The 19,397-nt window shown below is 36.4% G+C and overlaps 2 protein-coding genes across 6 annotated transcripts in view; both read left to right on the top strand.

The window, feature by feature from the left end:
• The first annotated feature begins 3,358 nt into the window (after positions 1-3,358).
• On the top strand, positions 3,359-15,766 carry LOC110900237 (CAAX prenyl protease 2). Of its 5 annotated transcripts, none has more exons than XR_004864247.1 (10): positions 3,359-6,442; positions 6,870-6,959; positions 13,317-13,376; positions 13,521-13,733; positions 13,817-13,928; positions 14,670-14,741; positions 14,919-14,981; positions 15,090-15,167; positions 15,264-15,431; positions 15,519-15,766. XR_004864247.1 is itself a non-coding variant. In XM_035975945.1 (10 exons), the coding sequence occupies exons 2-9, from the start codon at positions 6,921-6,923 to the stop codon at positions 15,395-15,397; spliced, it is 771 nt and encodes a 256-aa protein (XP_035831838.1). In that variant the 5' UTR covers positions 3,691-3,824; positions 6,870-6,920; the 3' UTR covers positions 15,398-15,431; positions 15,519-15,766. The 5 variants fall into 5 exon arrangements, 3 of the variants coding, with proteins under 3 accessions (XP_035831838.1, XP_022002837.2, XP_022002839.1); XR_004864248.1 differs by having other exon boundaries at positions 13,457-13,733; positions 15,519-15,759; XM_035975945.1 differs by having other exon boundaries at positions 3,691-3,824.
• Positions 15,767-17,169: 1,403 nt separating this feature from the next.
• The window catches only part of LOC118491660 (putative disease resistance protein RGA3), a 58,357-nt gene continuing 56,129 nt past the window's right edge, over positions 17,170-19,397 (top strand). The window contains exon 1 of the mRNA XM_035989607.1: positions 17,170-19,381. Within this exon, the coding sequence (XP_035845500.1) occupies positions 17,170-19,381 (2,212 nt within the window). The remainder of the gene's footprint in view (positions 19,382-19,397) is intronic.

The raw sequence follows: 19,397 nt of genomic DNA, 5'->3' as shown, positions 1-19,397 counted from the left end.
ACAAATATCAACGATTTCGTGCAGCTTCTGGAGAACAAGGATCAGGAAGAAACGTTGAAGGCAAAGAGAGTTGCAGTGCCACAGAATCCAGAGATGTATTATGGCACCTCCACTACGTCATCTGCAAAAGCCGGTTCACATGCTCCACTTCAAACGGCGTTTGTCACAAGCACGGATATGTATGGCAATCCAGTGCAAGTTCCTGTAAAGCCGCCTCCAACCACAGATCTGTATGGAAATCCAATACAACCACCTCCTCCTCCTCCTGCTCAACAACCACAATATGCATGTTATGGAGGAACATCATCTGCTGCAGGTCAACAATCAAAGCCAAATACAGTACAGCTTGACACTTCAAGTTTTTCTAAAATCAGTGTAGAAGTAGCTAAGGAACACATGGAGCTGCTTAACACTGTAGTGAGCGCGTACTGTGGGTTGATAGAAGGTCAGATTGGAAACATTAATCTGACACAAGAAGATTACAGGCAGATTGATAAGGAAGAGATGGACTTGATGGACATCAAGTGGGCCTTTGCGAGTGCTGTGAGAAGAGCAAAGGATTGGATGGAAAGTACTGGCAGAACCAGCTTGGAAAGTAAGCGAGACACCAAGTATGGGTTCGATAAGCAAGCTGTTAAGTGCTTCAACTGTGGTGAACGGGGCCACTTTAAACGGGAATGTACAAAGCCAGCCCAGCACGGGAATCAAAACCCCTTCAGGAACCAAGGCAACCAGCAGAACAGAAACAATGATCGTACATTGGTGCCTGTCAACAACCAAACCAACCGAGCACTTGCAGTTCAGGTGGATGAAGGTTGTGACTGGTCAATCCAGTTGGGTGGTGATGCTCCTGATGGAACAGCATGTTTTGCTCAGATTGTGAAGGAGCTAGTTCACACCAGTGGTGGAGAATCTTCTGCCAGTGGTGATGAATCGTCTGAAGATGAAGACTCCTCTGGATACAGCAGGAGTGTTGATGAAGAATCATCCAACTCTGGTGATGATCATGTGGGTGAGACATCTAATGTTTCGGATGATATTGACATTGATGAACTCTTGGGGGAAGCTGTAGCAGAAACTCAAAGAAGATCTATTCTGGTGGATCAAGCTGCTTACTCTTCGTCTTCTCTCCATTCAGCCTTTATGGCTAATGTCGACGGTTCATCAAGTCAGGTATGTGTCGATGAACCCACTGCTGTTAATTGTGATGAATGTGCTAGGTTGCATGCTAGATGTGCTGATCTTGAGAAAAGTATGTCTGAGTTGCAAGGCAAACATGATGCTTTACAAGCTAGTTTGTTTGACTTGCAAGACAAACATACTACTGTGAATGAGAATTTGAGTGACTTGCAAAGTAAGCATGACGCTTTGCAAGAGACAAAGCTACAACTATAGAAGATAAAGACAAAGCTACAGCCAAGGGGGAGTTTGTTGGTGCACTTGTGTCTGTACTTTGTCTGTATTCGGTCTGTATGTAACGATGTCCTGATTTGTGTTGTAAGTTGACCAAGTCAACCATCCTCCGGTTTGACTTGGACAACAGATTGTATGTTGAAAGATGTTCTGATCGAAGGATAGTTCCTCGAAGGATGGTGTTAATCCTTCGAGGTGCACGAAAGATATGGTTCGACTGATTAGACCTCGAAGGATGATCCTTCGAGGTCAATGCTCATCTTTCGAACATGTTGTGATCGATAGATGATCCTTCGGACCATCTATCAGATCCTTCGATCCAGACTTCATGAGCTGGGTATATATACCCATGCATGTGTTGAGTTTCGGGAGACAGACACACAGACAGAAAGATACCGAGAGATAGGTTGCGAGAATTCTGTCCAAACTCACACACACACTTTGAGAGTTTATAGAACATTTCTGTAAACATTGAGCTTGTAACCGAACCCTCATTGCATTAATACAAGTTGTGTTAATCGGTGAACTTGTGTGTGTTTGTTTCTCTACTTGCTACTAACTCGGTTTGCTTGCTAGCTTGGATTCCGCACTTGCTAGTAGGTTTGTATAACAAGGTTTGAGGTTCGTCATCCACCGGATAGGGACCTACAAACATTTCATAACATACTATTTAAATGTAACCTTCCTTTGTTGTAATTAAAATTAAAATTATTGGTTTAACTACATTTACTAACAATATTTTTCATTAAATGTATTGTTCACGACCAAACGTCCCTGCATTAATTGAATCTTCATTACTAACTATTTAACACTTCCTTTATACAACCCGTGTAACACACTTGTTTTCCAACTTAGAAGGGTCGGGTCAATTTCAGGTTGAACCCGCGAACCCGTTTAGCTTAGTTGGTCGTGTTCAGGTCAACCCGTGAATATTCGGGTCGTGTTTGGGTTCATGAGTTTGACATGATTTTCGGGTTCAGGTTGGGTTTGTGTAAAATTTTCGGATTCAAATCGGGCCAGAGCCGTTAACCCGCAAATACAACCCGGTTAGAACCCCTAATAGTGATGGTGATAAAGATCTGCTAATGTCACACACGTTGTATTACACCATTATTTAGTGGTGTTCTTTATTTCATTTTGTGAGTCCATTTTGTTCTAAGTACTAGGTTTGTATATTGTGTGTTTGCTGGTCCCTGGCTTCTATCTGGTTTACTTTTTTTTTTTTTTTTTTTGGTACGGCTAAAATCAACACGTTAAAATAATGGCCCATGTTAACCCAAAACTACGTATGTGGGTCGTCTTTGCCAGTCCTACTAAAATGTATTGGACGGTTTTTATTTTTAACATTTCTACAAAATATATATTCACCTACTTGTTTAATTGTGTCCTCCTATCACACATATCGATCTCCCTTTTGAAGACGTAGCTGATGTAGACACTATTACTAATAAGATCTTACCATTTTATGTGCATGTATAAATCAATCAATAGCATCAGTTAACAAACCTATAACCAAAGCCATACCGAAATCCGATTAACCAAAAAGCAATTGTTAATATAACTTTTGATTCGGTTTGGTAAGGGATTAAAACCGAACCGACCTGCCCATACACACTTCTCGTAAGGGTATATATCTTCACACAACATTAACACATTTGTAATTAAGTAGGGATCCAAACGGGACATGTTGTATATGTCAAAGTAGGTCTTTTAGAACGTAAACAAAATTAATCGTGACTCCTGTAAACACACAAGTAGACATCACAATAATTGTGTTTTTGGTTGAAAATCTCAGACTATCTTGTTAAACATTTTGTAATGATTCTGCCGTTCTAATTATTTTTTTTTTGAAGTGATACAGGTAGCATGCCCTCAATGTATGTATTTAAAATATCTAAAAATATATATATTTAAAAAAAAGGATCTTTTTAAAAAAACATAGACCACATGCATGTTCAGCTTTATCTACACAGTAGAAGTGGATAAGAAGAAACATACGGTTGTTGGATTGCAATAATACATTCCAGCTTCTTCACTTTCATGCTTTGGCTTTCAAACATTCACTTCTTGAATTAAGGTCAGTTCTAATATTAATCATGGCAGATGCACTTGTTTCGGCCCTTGTGAGCGAGGTGGTGCGGACACTTAGTGATGCAGCTAAGGAAGAGTTTGCTCTGTTTCGGGCATTCAGCCGCGATATTTTGGCTCTCAAGGAAGATTTCAAGCAGATCCAGGCTGTTCTTGAAGATGCAGAAGAGAAACAAGTCAAGGAAAAGGCTGTAGAGTTATGGCTTCGACGTCTCAGATCTGCATCCATGAAGGTTGAAGATGTGCTGGACGAGGTCAAAACTGAAGCTTTGCTACGTCGTCTACACAAAGAAATAAACATCGAAAGAGGCATTAAATACAAGGTAACAGCCTTATTCTCCAAATTTAAGTTTCGTGTTAGGGCTGCTCATAAAGTTAAAGCCATAAGAACAAAACTTGATGACATAGCATCTAAGAGACTTAAGTTTAACTTGACCTCTAGTGACACAAGTCATGTAGATATGGGAGTTGAAGGTGAGATGCCTAATAGGGAAACTAGCTCGCTTATACATGATTCTTCAAAAATTTTAGGAAGAGATGAAGAGGTGGAGATGGTTACAAGAACGATATGCAACAAAGATATAGGAAAATATGACAATGGTGAGATTCGGGTGTATGGTATTTGGGGTATGGGAGGTCTAGGAAAGACTACTCTAGCTCAATTAGTCTATAACCATAAGAGGGTTGATCAATATTTCGACTTAAAATGTTGGGCCTATGTCTCTGAAAACTTCCAAGTTAAAGAGATAATAAAAGGAATTATCACATCCATAGATAAACGTGAGTGTACACTTACACATCTAGATGTGTTGCAAGAGTCCCTTCAAAGCAAGATAAGGGAAAAGAAATTTTTAATTGTACTGGATGACGTTTGGGCTGAAGAGAACGAGAAGGAAAAGTGGGAAAGATTAAGTGGAACATTAAGTTGTGGGGCAGAAGGAAGTATTGTTGTGATGACAACACGGTCGAAGAGAACTAGTAGAATGATGGCTAAGGTTGACGAGCTACAACATGAATTGGGATGTCTATCAGAAGAGAAGTCATGGTTATTATTCAAGAAGCATGCATTTGCACAAGGAAGAGTGGGGGATGACGTACGTAAGCTAGAGCCTATTGGAAGGGAAATAGTTGTGAAATGTAAGGGACTGCCTTTGGCGGTGAAGACTTTGGGCAGCTTAATGTGGTCAAAAAGTAGTAGCAACGACTGGCAACGTGTGAAAGACAGTAACATATGGAACTTACAAGAAAAGAATGTCTTGCCTGCTTTAAAGTTAAGTTATGATAACTTGGTTCCACATTTAAAGAGATGTTTTTCTTATTTTTGTTTGTTTCCTAAAGGCCACAAACTAAAAAAAGATGAACTGATCTTGTTGTGGGTAGCAAACGGTTTCATTCCGCCCGGAAAAGAAACAGACAACTTGTATGTGATAGGGGTAGAAATTTTTAATTGTTTGATTTGGAAATCCCTCTTCCAGGTTGAGAACGGATATGTGGATGGTATTGATAGATGTAAAATGCATGATCTAGTGCATGACATGGCACGGCATGTAATGAAACATGATTGTTTAGTTATAGAGCCTGCTTGTAACGATGTTAAAATCCCAGATGAGGTTCTTCATTTGAGCTCGTCATGTCCGGATGAAAAGTTAATTTTATCATCTGAGGATTTAGGAAAGTTAACATCTTTAAGGTCGATATTCATGTTCGGGGAGGGGGATGAAGGTTGCATCAATCAGCTTTTCAACCACGTGTATGTAAGGGTATTACACCTGGCTCTTACGGAGTTAAGGACATTACCCGAATCAATTTGTAAACTCAAACATCTGAGATACTTGAATTTATCAAACTCAGATATAGAAGTTTTACCCGAGTCGATTATGTATCTTCAAAACTTGCAAGTGTTGATTTTATTTTATTGTTGGAGATTGCGTAAATTGCCTGAATCGATTTGCAAGCTCAGATATCTGAATTACTTGACCTTACTAGGCTTGGGAATAGAAGTTTTACCTGACGGCCTTAAAGACATGATTAGCCTTCAACGTTTGGACATCAATGATTGTGATTCACTCCGACATTTGCCGTGTGGAATCGGGAAATTAACTAGTCTTCGAATGCTTCCATGGTTTCCTATTGGTAAGGAGAGAGGGGCCAAAATAAGTGAATTGGGGGTTTTAAATCTTCTTGAGGGGAAGTTGAAGATAGAAGGACTTGAGAATGTTGGAGGTTTAAGTGAGGCTAAGAGTGCCAATCTCAAATGCAAAAAGAATCTGTCGATTTTGGTGTTAAGGTGGTCAGAATGTGATTTGGACAGTGATACAGAAGAATTATATACAGCAACAATGTTTCCAGATTTCGAAGAGGTTCTTGAAGGATTAGAGCCAAATCCATCTTTAGAGATATTGAAAATGAAGTATTTCATGGGAAAGACTATTTCTCCAAGTTGGATGGACAATTTAAGGAATTTGGTTGAAATTGTTTTCTCTCAGTGTAATAACTGTGAGCAAATTCCACCACTTGGGAGACTCCCCAGTCTTAGGGTTATTAAGTTGTCGCTCATGCTTTCTTTGAAGTGTTTTCATGATGACGATATAAACATGTCAGTAGACAACAGCGATATGTTTATTTGTTTACAAAGATTAGAGATCATCGGGTGTTGGGAATTAATTTCTTTACCAGATAATCTTCCAAAACTGGAGGATTTAGAATTATATGAATGTGACAAATTAATTTCTTTACCGTGTAATCTTCCACGCATCAGAGAGTTGAGAATTGAAGATTGTAATGGATTACTTTCTCTACCGGATGAGATTCAGAGTTTCAAGGATCTTAACAAACTTGAGATAACAAGGTGTAAACATCTAAATAAAAGGTGTAAAAGAGAGAAGGGTGAAGATTGGCATAAAATTTCTCACATTCCCGATCTAAGTATTGAAGCTCCATTGTAAGATTTATCTCCTTTATTCTTTTTTTTTCTAACCTTTTTACTACATAAGTCTCACGTTCTTTAAAAAAAACAATAGTGAACTTTTCTTAATTTAGAAAACAAATAATTAAAGTATTTGATTTTGCTTGGACGTTGCTTTTGATTTCAGTATTTTTTGATTATTTTCTTAAATATCATTACAGTGGAAGAAAATCTTTTAAAAAATTTCAGTATTTTCTTAATATCATTACAATGGAAGAAATTTTTAAACAATACAATGACCTTTTGCTATGTTCCATATAATATTTTAGAAAGATATATAAAAATTACACATACAAAACTTCACTATTTATTTCATTATGCATGTGATTTGCTAGCAAACTAAATTTTGTTTCAATTAATATAGCTAACAAAAGTTCGTCAAATCTATTTTTTTTCAATTTAGCTCTTCGGATGATGATGATGATGATAGTGATGATGAAGAAGAGACTGACGAATGGTGATTGGTGACTGCACTTGGCACTCTATACACGAGGTAACCTTAATGCGTGTATTTCATGTTTTATTTTACTTTTCTTTCAACATGATCATCTTATCATCTATTAGATTATAGTCTACATATGTTTTTTATTATTAATTTCTACGTTCTTCAATCATTTCTCCATTTGGATTAGAACATTACATAGTCTCCTGTAAAAACGTTACGTTGATTCTTCATATTTGTTTATTATTAATTTCTAGGTGTTTATGTATGTCATGGAATCCAAATTTTGATGGTTTACGAATTATGTTTGATGTCACTATTTAAATATCAAAGTGTGGTTCGAGATTTGAATGGCCAATCACCTTTATCTTCATTTTCATTGTCCAATAAGATTTTTTGATGTTTTTTTAGTTTAATTTGATTACAAACATAATTCCCCACAATGCCCACATGCCCACTACTCAAATTTTAGAAAACGCCCCGTAATGTCTCATTGCTGACTACTGGGCTGTCACATGACGCAAAACGCCCAAGCGTAGGGCCATTAACACTACACATGGTCTTATCACGCCACGCTCACCAACCCAACCCTGAAATTTCCTATCAACAAGGTTGCCAAGTTTATAAAATATTTAGCCATAAAAAACCACTAACTGATGTTGGAAGATTATAATCAAACCCTCGGGTGTAGGGTTTGTGTTAGCAATTTGTGTTGTAACAAGTTTTTATCTTTTTGGTGTTTATATGTTAGGGCTTGGAAAACAACATGTCTTATCTCGATTCATATTAATGAGATGTCATTCATTGGTATCTTTTAATCATTAACAAGCATGTGATTGAGTGAACTTATAAAGTCTATGTTGGTAGTTGTCTAAAAAAACATCTTAGCAAAATGATGTGGGTGTGTTTGAAAATGCAAACCAACCCACACAGTCCTTCACCCCTTGGTGAGCTGGGAACGAGGGTGAAGTTCGTGGATGCAAACCACATCCAAAATAATTCGTGAGCTCCGCACACACAAAACAATGTTTAATTATATTTTTTTAAATACAAAGTGGAGTGTGAGGTGAGGTTCATAGAGGTTTAGTGTTGTGGAAAAACAAAATTTTTAAGGAAGATTTTAAATATGATGTGACATGCTGAAGTAAAGGTTTGTAGGTTTCGACATTGAGGAAGCTCTTATTACTTTTTTAATTGGTCCACCTCATCGTTTGTGTTATATCTGGAATCCTAGACCTCGATTCCAGAGGACAATCCCACAACACCACTCTCCGGGATTTGGAGCGTTGGAAACATTAATAATGAATATTATAGACTATAGAAGGTGTCCGCGCGATGTGACACAAACATGACACAATGACATTGGTTCTACGTAATGGTGACAACAATAGTTTCCGACTTAAATAGCAGCTAGGCCTGCAAATGAACCGAACGAACACGAACACAAACACAAACATGTTCGTGGTTGCTCATTTAACTTTAATCGAACACGAAAAAGAACATATAATCAAACAAAAGTTTTTGTTCATGTTCATCTATTAAGAAAAAAGGGCATGTTCGTGTTCGTTTAAAATGTAAACAAACAGTTCACGAACGTAAACAAACATAAATGAACCAACTTAAACGAACATAATTTAACAAATAATAAACAACATAAATAAACATAATTGAAGAAACATAAGTGAACATAATTTACTAAACATAAAAAAAGATAACTTAAACTTTCATATATTAGTTAAATTAGTGATAAATTACGATAAATTCGATTAGAACCCTATTTTTATTACTAGAAACCCCAATTATCAATTAATTATATTTATATAAGTTGATAAAAGGCCCTTTTACGTTTAATATAATATCCACCTAGGCATATAAAAAATAAAATAATAGTAACCAATGTTTTATATACTGGTATGATTCGGTCGGTTATACTGAATATCAGACACAGACCCGGTATAAAAAAAGGTTGGTAAAACATAAATATGGTATGTATTATATACCAGCGGTTAATCTGGTTCAAACCGTCGAACCGGTTTGCACTATCTTAAAATTTTGATTTTTTAATTTTAATAAAATACGATATTAAGATAATATTAAGGTAAAACATAAACATAGTGCATTCCATTTCAATATTCCATCACTGTTGAAACCATTTACCCACCTCATCCAATATAATTAACATAGTGTAGACTCCAATCTATTTCAATATTCCATCATTGTTGAAATCATTTACCCATCTCATCTAATATAATATTGTTTATAAATAATAAAAATTCTCTTAGAATACTTAATGTTTTACAAGAAAATAATTGTTCTTTTAGACAAAGTCATGATCAATTACGCAAATCTTAATTGAAGTTAGATTATTTTTTTATTTTTATTTTATGAAATTATATAATAGTGTTACTAGCAACCTGGTTGAACCCGATTGAACCATTTTAGAGCCCAATCTGGTATGATTTAAAAAAGGGTTTCCTTCGACTCGAGAAAGAAACGACGCCGGTTTAGTCTTTTGGAAGTCAACAGTCAACACCATTTCAAAACCCCCAATCTGGAGGAGAACCACATCGACCCACCAATGGAGTCATACTCCGGCACCGGTGGTGTTCCGGCACCGCTAGCAATCATAGCATGTATCGGTATGACTATCTTGTACGTCGCAATCCTCTACTCCCCCACATTAATCCTCCGTCTCCCGCCCCCTTCATCTTTCAAAACCTTCATGATCCGACGGTTCATTTGCGCCGGTATCTCCACCGTCATTTCACTTGTTGTCTGCGCCTTTATTCTTCCTGTAAGTTTTCTTATTCAATTCACTGTTTGTTTGGTTATTCTCTGTGTTTACATTTTGATTGTTGGATGATTGGTTGCTGGTAGTTGGAATTAGTTACTAGGGTTTTGTTATTTGTGATTTGGGGTTTTGGGTATTTTGTATTTATGACAAGTTAGTTAAATTTGTTCATGTAATAATGTAATATTCAGAGTGTTGTAGGGAAGCTAAGTAGTTAATACGGTAAAATATCGGATATCGGTCAAGAACCGATATTTGAGATATTGCTTATCGTGGTGGGATATCGGTAATTTTAATATCATGCTAAATTTATATATATAGCAACTTAACACTAACAATTCAGTATACTCTCCTACCATTAACAAATTAACCTTTTACAACTTGCGAAACACTAACAATTATAGCAAGTAGAAACCGACTAAGACTTAAAACACTAACATATAACACTAACAACTAAAAATTAAGACTTAAAACACTAATAGCAACAATAAGAAGAAAAGACGAATGGTAGAACTAAGAAGAAAGGTACTGATATCAGGAAAATCGGTGATATGTCGGTCAAATATTGGTCAAATATCGGTCAATATCGTTGATGTTATCGGTACAGATATTCGAACCGATATTTTGCACCGACGTCTCGACAGGGGACTGATAACCGATATATCACTGATATATCGGTGATATATCGGGATATTAACTACATAGTAGGAAGGTGATCTTTAAAAAGTTTATATCTTCATTCTATAACTAAGTTGGAAAGCACGTGTAAGGGTTGAATAAAGGAAGTGTTAAATAGTAAGTAATGAAGGTTCGAGAATTGTGATAAATAGTTAGTAATGAAGATTCGGGAATTGTGAAAAATGTTTTGAGATAAGTTTTTTTTTTTTGACAAGAAAACTTCATTAGAACCAACCCCCGACCCAAACGGGCAAGAGGCTAAACAAAATACGTATAAGTTAATACTTCAATTAACCAAAATCAATAACTAGGGTTTTTTATGTATACTTCATAGTTGTTAATGGCGAATAGCAACAACTTGCTACATAGCAAATAGAGATAAATAGCGGTCACTATTTTATAAATAGCGATACATGTTATGTAGCATAGTATAAGGGTCTGTTGTGTAACTGTTGTATAGTTCAGGGTCTTATGTGTTGAATAGTGTAAGTGTGTTAGTTGTCTGTTGTACTTAAACAAGAGTGGTTAATGACAGTTAATCAGTTCGTTGTTGAGCTATCATTCTGTTAATCTCTTTCTCTCTACTCTCTCTCTAGAATCTCCATAACATTGGTATCAGAGCTCTCCGATTCTCGGAAGCTCCATTACCGATTGATTGTGCGTTCAATTCAGTAAAATCAATCAATTGTTCGATTGATTTGTGCGTTCAATTCAGTGAAATCAATCAATTGTTCGATTGATTCGGTTCATTTCAATTCAGGATTGTTCATTTTTCGATCAATTCTACTCAAACTCGTTTAGATTCCGACAATTTCGAAAAGACAACTAACACACTTACACTATTCAACACATAAGACCCTGAACTATACAACAATTGCACAACAGACCCTTATACTATGCTACATAACAATACACTAGAATTTTTTTTTAAGTTTTATTTATATGTATATTATATCAAAATACCTTGGTATATATACTATTTGACATGAATATTTAACAAAATCCTAAAATCCAGCTATTTTATAGCAATATTTAATCGATATTTATATTAAAAAAATAAATAACAGAAATCCCGCTATTTATGATAACATACCCTGCAGCGATCTTCGACCTATTCGCTATTCGCTATAGCGACCGCTATTGACAACTATGATACAATTTGGTATTTTAGGTAACCTACATTAATTCATGACCAGTTAGTTGATTTGTTTCTGTAATATTGAGGATTGTTCTAGTGATCTAGTCCTTAATAGTTCACTTATATTAAATGGTAGATAAGTGATCCTTAAAATAGAATAATTTGTTTAAAAGTTAATCCTGATTTTGAAAGTTTTAGGAAGTTAGCTTAGCTAATGGTGGAATTCTGATGGATCATTCATCTAACGTGTCTGACCTGTTTATTTTAGTTGATCTTTTAGTACTTTATTTGTTTGACCCGTTACCATAAAAATACCTAAATTGATCTCTTAGTACTTTATTTGTTTGACCCGTTACCATCTAACACTTGTTGTTTTAGTTAAGTTTTATCTTGTACTTGTTTGACCATGCTTAAAAACATGCTTCCAATGTATTGTTTACACATCTTTGTTGATAACAAGTTAACAACCGTTTCCTTGGGTCATAAAACCCCTAAAAAAGCCGTTTCTTACTAACAAAGAGGCCATACACCTTCAAAAATGAAATAAAAACATAGAAAAACATATTATAAGCATAATAAAAACACATAATTCAATTGATTTGAAAATAATCTCACCTTGCGTTACTTCATCCACGTGCACTATTAGTGTCTATGAACCTTATGTTATAATAAGTAAGTGACCTTTTGAACCACTTTACTTAACTTTTTGTTTCAAATAAACCGTCATTGTCTCACGAATGGGAAAAAAATTGGTTTAAATATATAGATTATTAATGTAAAACATCCATTTCACCATTTTAGTACCAGTTCTTCTAATTCCAACTAAAGTACACCTTCCTAAATTAATCATCGTCATTGTCATCGTCATCGTCATTGTCATCGTCATCATCAGTATATCCCACCAATAGCAAAGCTAAGGTAGGGTCTGAGGAGGGTAAGATGTAGACAGCCTTACCTCTACTCCGTAGGAATAGAGAGGCTGCTTCCAGTGAGACCCCCGGCTCAGTAGTCGTTTTGCATCAAGCCTTGGACATAAGGCACATAACACTCAACAATTGGGACAAAAGCCGATTAGCGCATATACCCCCTTCTCTTTCGGCTATCAACACCACCACATGATGCATGATTAACCACCCCTCGCTTTTTAGGGTTATTTTCACGAAATTAGTAAAATAACGTTAAAATTAGCGCACTTTCATTTTTGCCCCCCAAGGGCCCACACATATATACATTATATGCGCATACGCAAGCGGGGCGTTACGCCTTCCTAAATTGTATATCTCAAATATTTCAATGTTTAAAAATCACGTTTTGATACTTTTCCACTCGTCGACTCGTTTGGCCCATTGATACTTTTTAACACCAATTTCCAGGGTCCTATTCACCAAGTAAAGGTATTTTAGCTTCTTAAACCATTTCATACCCAATTGGAAATTTTCCAACATGGTTGTTGGTCAATTGATCATCAATTCATATCTTTGACTTTAATAAGTCAAACTACGCAAAACCACTAATTTACATCTTGTCCCACTTGAACAATATTAAATAGGATTTTCATTGGAAGCGTTACTCGACTCAACCCAACCCACCAGACCCCATTAACCTGTCAGAAAGTAACTCATTGTCAAGAAGTCATCATACGACGTACCTAACTCTAGAGTTGAAATACCTTACCAAGCAGTGTGTGTGAGTCTAGAACTGGGGTTCATGTCAAGCAAAATCCTGCATTAAAATATGTTCTTAATTCTATATTTTTCTTTTTGAGAAGCTGACATGTCACCGTATTTCTTGATACATTTAGATAAAGAGGTGGAACATGTCCTACTTGCTTAGTGCTTATGGTATCCGTCTACACCACACGGTGAGTATTCAATTTGTTTGTATAGATAACGCGCGCGGTTGATGGTTTGCATCAACTTATTCATTTGTCATAATTTGCAGATTAAAAAGGGTTAGTGAGTTGCTAAAATTTTCTGCTGAAAATGGAATTTTATGTATGAAACAGTGGGAAGCTGTGGTTTTTCCTCTTTGCCTGACTTCTTTAATGTATATCGGCTCGTTTATCCTCAAAATTTTATCAATTTGGAGCTCGTGGGCCGAACATGGGGACCGTCAGATAGATATATCATTTCATGGCTTAAAGAGTGGTCTTCAAAACCTCATTAACTGGATGGTTTCAGCCGTTTACGATATTTCAGTTTGGAGAATGTATATTGTGGTCAGTTTGCTATTTCAGTTATTTTTAAAGTTGTAATTATTTTTTATCATCCAAGTGATTTTCTTATATTATATAATTCACAGGCTCCCGTTACGGAAGAGTTAGTTTTCAGAGGTTGTATGATATCTTTACTTCTATGTGGAGGATTTAAAGCATATACAGTAATACTTCTCTCTCCTGTTCTTTTTAGCCTAGGTAAGTCCTACATTTTTCTAGCTTTTTTAAAAACATAATTCATGTGAAGGATCTAGTAATTACTATTTATATTGTTTAATAAAAGTTATTTTTTAGGAATATTAGATTTTAATAATCCCAACTATTCGCCGTTGGTTGTCAACAGTCACAACTTTAAAAATAACATATTGGCCTCCAATGGACCCTGACTAACAGAACCCTAACGCCATTAGTCTCTGGTCATCGGAAAAACATTTTTGGCCGGAAAACTCATTTTTGGCCGGAAAACTCAACATTTTCATCCCGAACCTCTTTGTAAGCTTATTATGAACCTTTGAGAACCTTTTTCTAGTAAAAACCCTAATTATTAAAGTCGCCGGAAAACTCAACTTTTTGGCTGGAAAACTCAACATTTTCGTCCCAAACGTCTTTGTAACCTTAGATCAGACCTTTAGAAACCTTTTTCTGGATAAAAACGGTTTTCCGGCGACCGTAGACTAATGGCATTAGGGTTCTGTTAGTCAGGGTCCATTGGTGGCCAATATGTCAATAGTTGGGACTGCCAGTGGTTATTTTTGAAGTTGTGACTGTTGGCGGCCAACGGCGAATAGTTGGGATTATTAAAATCCAATATTCCTATTTTTTAAACATTTTTTCTTCTTCTTTCAGTTATGAGATAACATTTCTGTTTCTTTGATAAATTTTCTATATTTGTTTAGTTATAAGTAAATTTTCATTATTTGGTAAACTTTATATTTACAGCTCACTTGAACCATTTATTGGAGTACTACATGCAACAAAATACCAGCTTGCTGAAAGCTTCCATGGTTGTAGGTATGTTCGACCCGTTTGACCCCTTTTAGCTATTTTATAGTTTTACTAGTTTGACCCGTTAGAGATAAAAACATTACACAAATCGACCCATTCAAACGTAAGTGGGTCGAAATTGCCACTTCTTGCTTTTCATGCGTTGATTGCTGACTCGTAAAATATTTTTGTAATATTTCTCAGGTTTCCAGCTGGGCTACACAGTGATATTTGGGTCATATGCATCATTTCTCTTTGTTCGAACTGGTTGGTGATAATCGGTTTTAAAAAAAAAATCAAAATTGAACAATCGGTTAATCAAATGGGTCGGTTATTTCGGTTTCAGCTCACGTGTAGTTTTCTTGTTAATTACAGGACATATAGCAGCGCCACTCGTGTCACATATGTTCTGCAACATCATGGGACTTCCTGCCTTCTTTTCACGAAGAACATGTAACGAAACGCATACTCATATACACAGTTATTTTATTGGTTTATTTATGGCTAAATATTTTATAAAATTCACAACTTTTTGAGTGGAAATTTCAGGGTTGGTGAGCGTGGGATTTGTAGCAGGGGCGATAAGCTTTGTATATCTTTTGTTTCCGCTTACTTCTCCAGCGTTGTACAATGATAGAACCGACAATTGCGAATGCTGGCACACTTACTGCTATTGGACTTAGAGACTATGAATTTACTTATCCGCGATCACCAAATGTAAACCTTATAAACGTCAAAACCAATTTTTAATACTTTTTATATGTTGTTTTCGTCAGCTGGTTTTAACATGGTTAATGATCTCAGGTGGCTACAGAGGATATATCCTTCAACTGGATTCAAGATAGTTTTCAGTCATAGAGTTTTTTGTCCAGAATGGATCTTCTTGCTTGCCATGCAGATCAGTTATTTGTTTATCTGCGTGTATCGACATTTTAGTCTGAATTCAACGATTTCAAAATGAACAACTTATATTGTACAAAGAACAAGTCATCTTAGGCTACACCAGTACATTGTGTGGCATTTAATTAGTTTGGCTGGTTTGAGATCTGAAAGGTGTGGTTCACAGTTCGGTTTTGACGGTTTGGCGATTTAACGATCCGGTCTGGGCAGCCATGAAACCGAATCGGCCATGGTGGTTTAACGATTTGGTCCGGTTTGGAATTTGGAGCGGGGCATGCAACCACTGGCAGTTTAACCTTTATTATTTGTATTTTATTAGTTTTTGAAATACGTAGTACGTTAAGTATATAAACGCCCTGCTGGCGGTATGCGCGTATAATGTATATATGTGTGGGCGCTCGGGGGGCAAAAGTGAAACTGCACTAGTTTTAACGTTATTTTACTTATTTTGTGAAAATAACGTTAAAAGAGGGGGATGGTTAATCATGCATCATGTGGTGGCGTTGATAGCCGAAAGACAAGGGAGTACATGCACTAATTGGCCTTTGTCTTGATTGCTGAGTGTTATGTGCCTTGTGTCTAAGGCTTGATGCAAAACTACTATCGAGCCGGGGGTCTTCCTAGAAGCAACCTCTCTATTCCTAACGGGTAGAGGTAAGGATGTCTACATCTTACCCTCCTCAGACGCTACCTTAGCTTTGCTATTGGTAGGATTTACCGAGTATGATGATGATGATAACGATGATGGGGTTACGTTAAGTATATGTATTTGTATTTTATTAGTTTTTGAAATACGTAGTTACGTTAAGTATATGTATTTTAAACGTGAACCATCTTTTATCATGTTAAAGTTTTTAATACAAGTTAATGATTTTAAAAGAAAAAAATGGGTTTAAATTTTCAAAATAGAACCGTTAAACTGCCAATTCAGCTGGGCTGGGAATTTTTGGTTTGGTGTTCCCTGAAATCACAGTTAGCGCGGTTTGGGTCAAACCCGAACCATGAACACCACATAATTATATTTTGTGAAATAGAAGATGACCAAGGTTGGGTCAAACCTGAACTGAAAACTGAATGCAGATTTCAAAGTTCAGCTCTAGTTTGATTCAGTTATTTGGTTACAAATGAAATACTGATAACCATAAGTTTTGTTTCTTCCAAACTGTTAACTGAACACACAAGATACCATAAATTTTAGTTATTTTTATTTATCTACATTACTATAAAATATGTTCTGTAAAGAGCAATCATGGCTATTAAGATATCATTATCTGATTTGTGATATAATATTGTTTCTATCACCTATAATTGCAGCATAATAAAACAAAGGAAAATAATAAGAAATAGTTAACGGTATTATGCAAATGGATTTAACAATTGGTTAGTGGGAAAAAGATTCTCTCCTTTTATAATATAATTGTGGGTTGGCATGTCTTTATAGAAAGCTATCAATTATATGGACTGCAATTGTTGAATTGCCTTCACCTTTTCTTCACTTTCTTGCTTTGGATCACCATCGATCTTTCTCTGATTCTAATATTCTGAAGTATTAATCATGGGAGATGCAGCTGTTTCGGCTCTTGTCAAGGAAGTGTTGGGGATACTGACTTCTGAACTTATCAAAGAGTTTGGTCTCCTTCGGCGTTTCAAAGGTGATATTTTGGCTCTCAAGGAAGATTTCGAGCAGATCCAGGCTGTTCTTGAAGATGCAGAAGAGAAACAAGTCAAGGAAAAGGCTGTAGAGTTATGGCTTCGACGTCTCAGATCTGCATCCCTGAAGGTAGAAAATGTGCTGGATGGTATCTCTACTGAAGCTTTGCTGCGAAGTCTAAACAAAGAGATAGACATCGAAAGAGGAATCAAAGTAGGCATCAAATACAAGGTAAGAGCCTCATTCTCCAAATTTAAGTTTCGTGTTAAGGCTGCTCACAAAGTTAAAGCCATAAGAACAAAACTGGATGATATTGCATCTAAGAGACTTAAGTTTAACTTGACCTCTAGTGACACAAGTCATCTAGATGTGGGAGTTGAAGGTGAGATGCCTAATAGGGAAACTAGCTCGCTTATACTTGATTCTTCAAAGATTTTAGGAAGAGATGAAGAGGTGGAGATGGTAACTAGAACGATATGCAACAAAGATATAGGAAAATATGACAATGGTGAGATTCTGGTGTATGGTATATGGGGTATGGGAGGCCTGGGAAAGACTACTTTAGCTCAATTAGTCTATAACCATGAGAGGGTTGATCAATATTTCGACTTACGATGTTGGGTGTATGTGTCTCAAAACTTCCAAGTTAACGAGATTATAAAGAAAATCATCGAGTCCGTAGATGAATCTGGGTGTACACTTACACAGCTGGATACATTGCAAGCCTCCCTCCGAAACAAGTTAGTGGGAAGGAAATTCTTAATTGTACTAGATGATGTTTGGGCTGAAGAGAACGAAGAGGGGAAATGGAAAACCTTAAGTGGAACATTAAGTTGTGGGGCAGAAGGAAGTATTGTTGTGATGACAACACGGTTGGAGACAACTTGTCGAATGATGGCTAAGGCTGGCGAGCTACGACATCAATTGGGATGTTTATCAGAAGAGAACTCATGGTTATTATTTAAGAAGCATGCTTTTGCACAAGGAAGAGTGGGGGATGACATACGTAAGCTAGAGCCTATTGGAAGGGAAATAGTTGTGAAATGTAATGGGCTGCCTTTGGCGGTGAAGACTTTGGGCAGCTTAATGTGGTCAAAAAGTAGTAGCAACGACTGGCAACGTGTGAAAGATAGTAACATATGGAACTTACAAGAAAATAATGTCTTGCCTGCTTTAAAGTTAAGTTATGATAACTTGGCTCCACATATAAAGAGATGTTTTTCTTATTTTTGTTTGTTTCCTAAAGGCTATGAACTAAAAAAAGATGAACTGATCTTGTTGTGGGTAGCAAACGGTTTCATTCTGCCCAGAGAAGAAACAGACAACTTGTATGTGATTGGAGAAGAAAGTTTTAATTGTTTGGTTTGGAAATCCCTCTTCCAGGTGGATGGTTATGATAGATGTAAAATGCATGATCTAGTGCATGACATGGCACGGCATGTAATGAAACATGATTGTTTAGTTATAGAGCCTGCTTGTAACGAGGTTAAAATCCCAGATGAGGTGCTTCATTTGAGCTCGTCATGTCCGGATGAAAAGTTAATTTTATCATCTGAGGATTTTGAAAAGTTAACATCATTAAGGTCAATATTCATGTTCGGGGAGGAGGATGAAGGTTGCATTAGTCAACTTTTCAACCACATGTATGTAAGGGTATTACACTTGGCTCTTCCGGAGTTAAGGACATTACCAGAATCAATTTGTAAACTCAAACATCTGAGATACTTGAATCTATCAAATTCATGGATAGAAGCTTTACCTGAGTCGATTATGTATCTCCAAAACTTGCAAGTGTTGATTTTATGTTGGTGTAGCAGATTGCGTAAGTTGCCTGAATCGATTTGCAAGCTCAGATATCTGAAATACTTGACCTTATTAGGCTCGGGTATAGAAGTTTTACCTGGCGGCCTAAAAGACATGATTAACCTTCAACGTTTGGACATCAATAGATGTCGTTCACTTCGATATTTGCCGGTTGGAATCGAGAAACTAACTAATCTTCGAATGCTTCCACGATTTCCTGTTGGTAAGGAGAGAGGGGCCAAAATAAGTGAATTGGGGGATTTAAATCTTCTTGAGGGGGAGTTGAAGATAGAAGGACTTAAGAATGTTGGAGGTTTAAGTGAGGCCAA

The sequence above is a fragment of the Helianthus annuus genome, chromosome 1 (assembly GCF_002127325.2).
Source record: "Helianthus annuus cultivar XRQ/B chromosome 1, HanXRQr2.0-SUNRISE, whole genome shotgun sequence".
Taxonomy (NCBI): Eukaryota; Viridiplantae; Streptophyta; class Magnoliopsida; order Asterales; family Asteraceae; genus Helianthus; species Helianthus annuus.
This window is presented reverse-complemented; position numbering and strand designations above follow the sequence as displayed.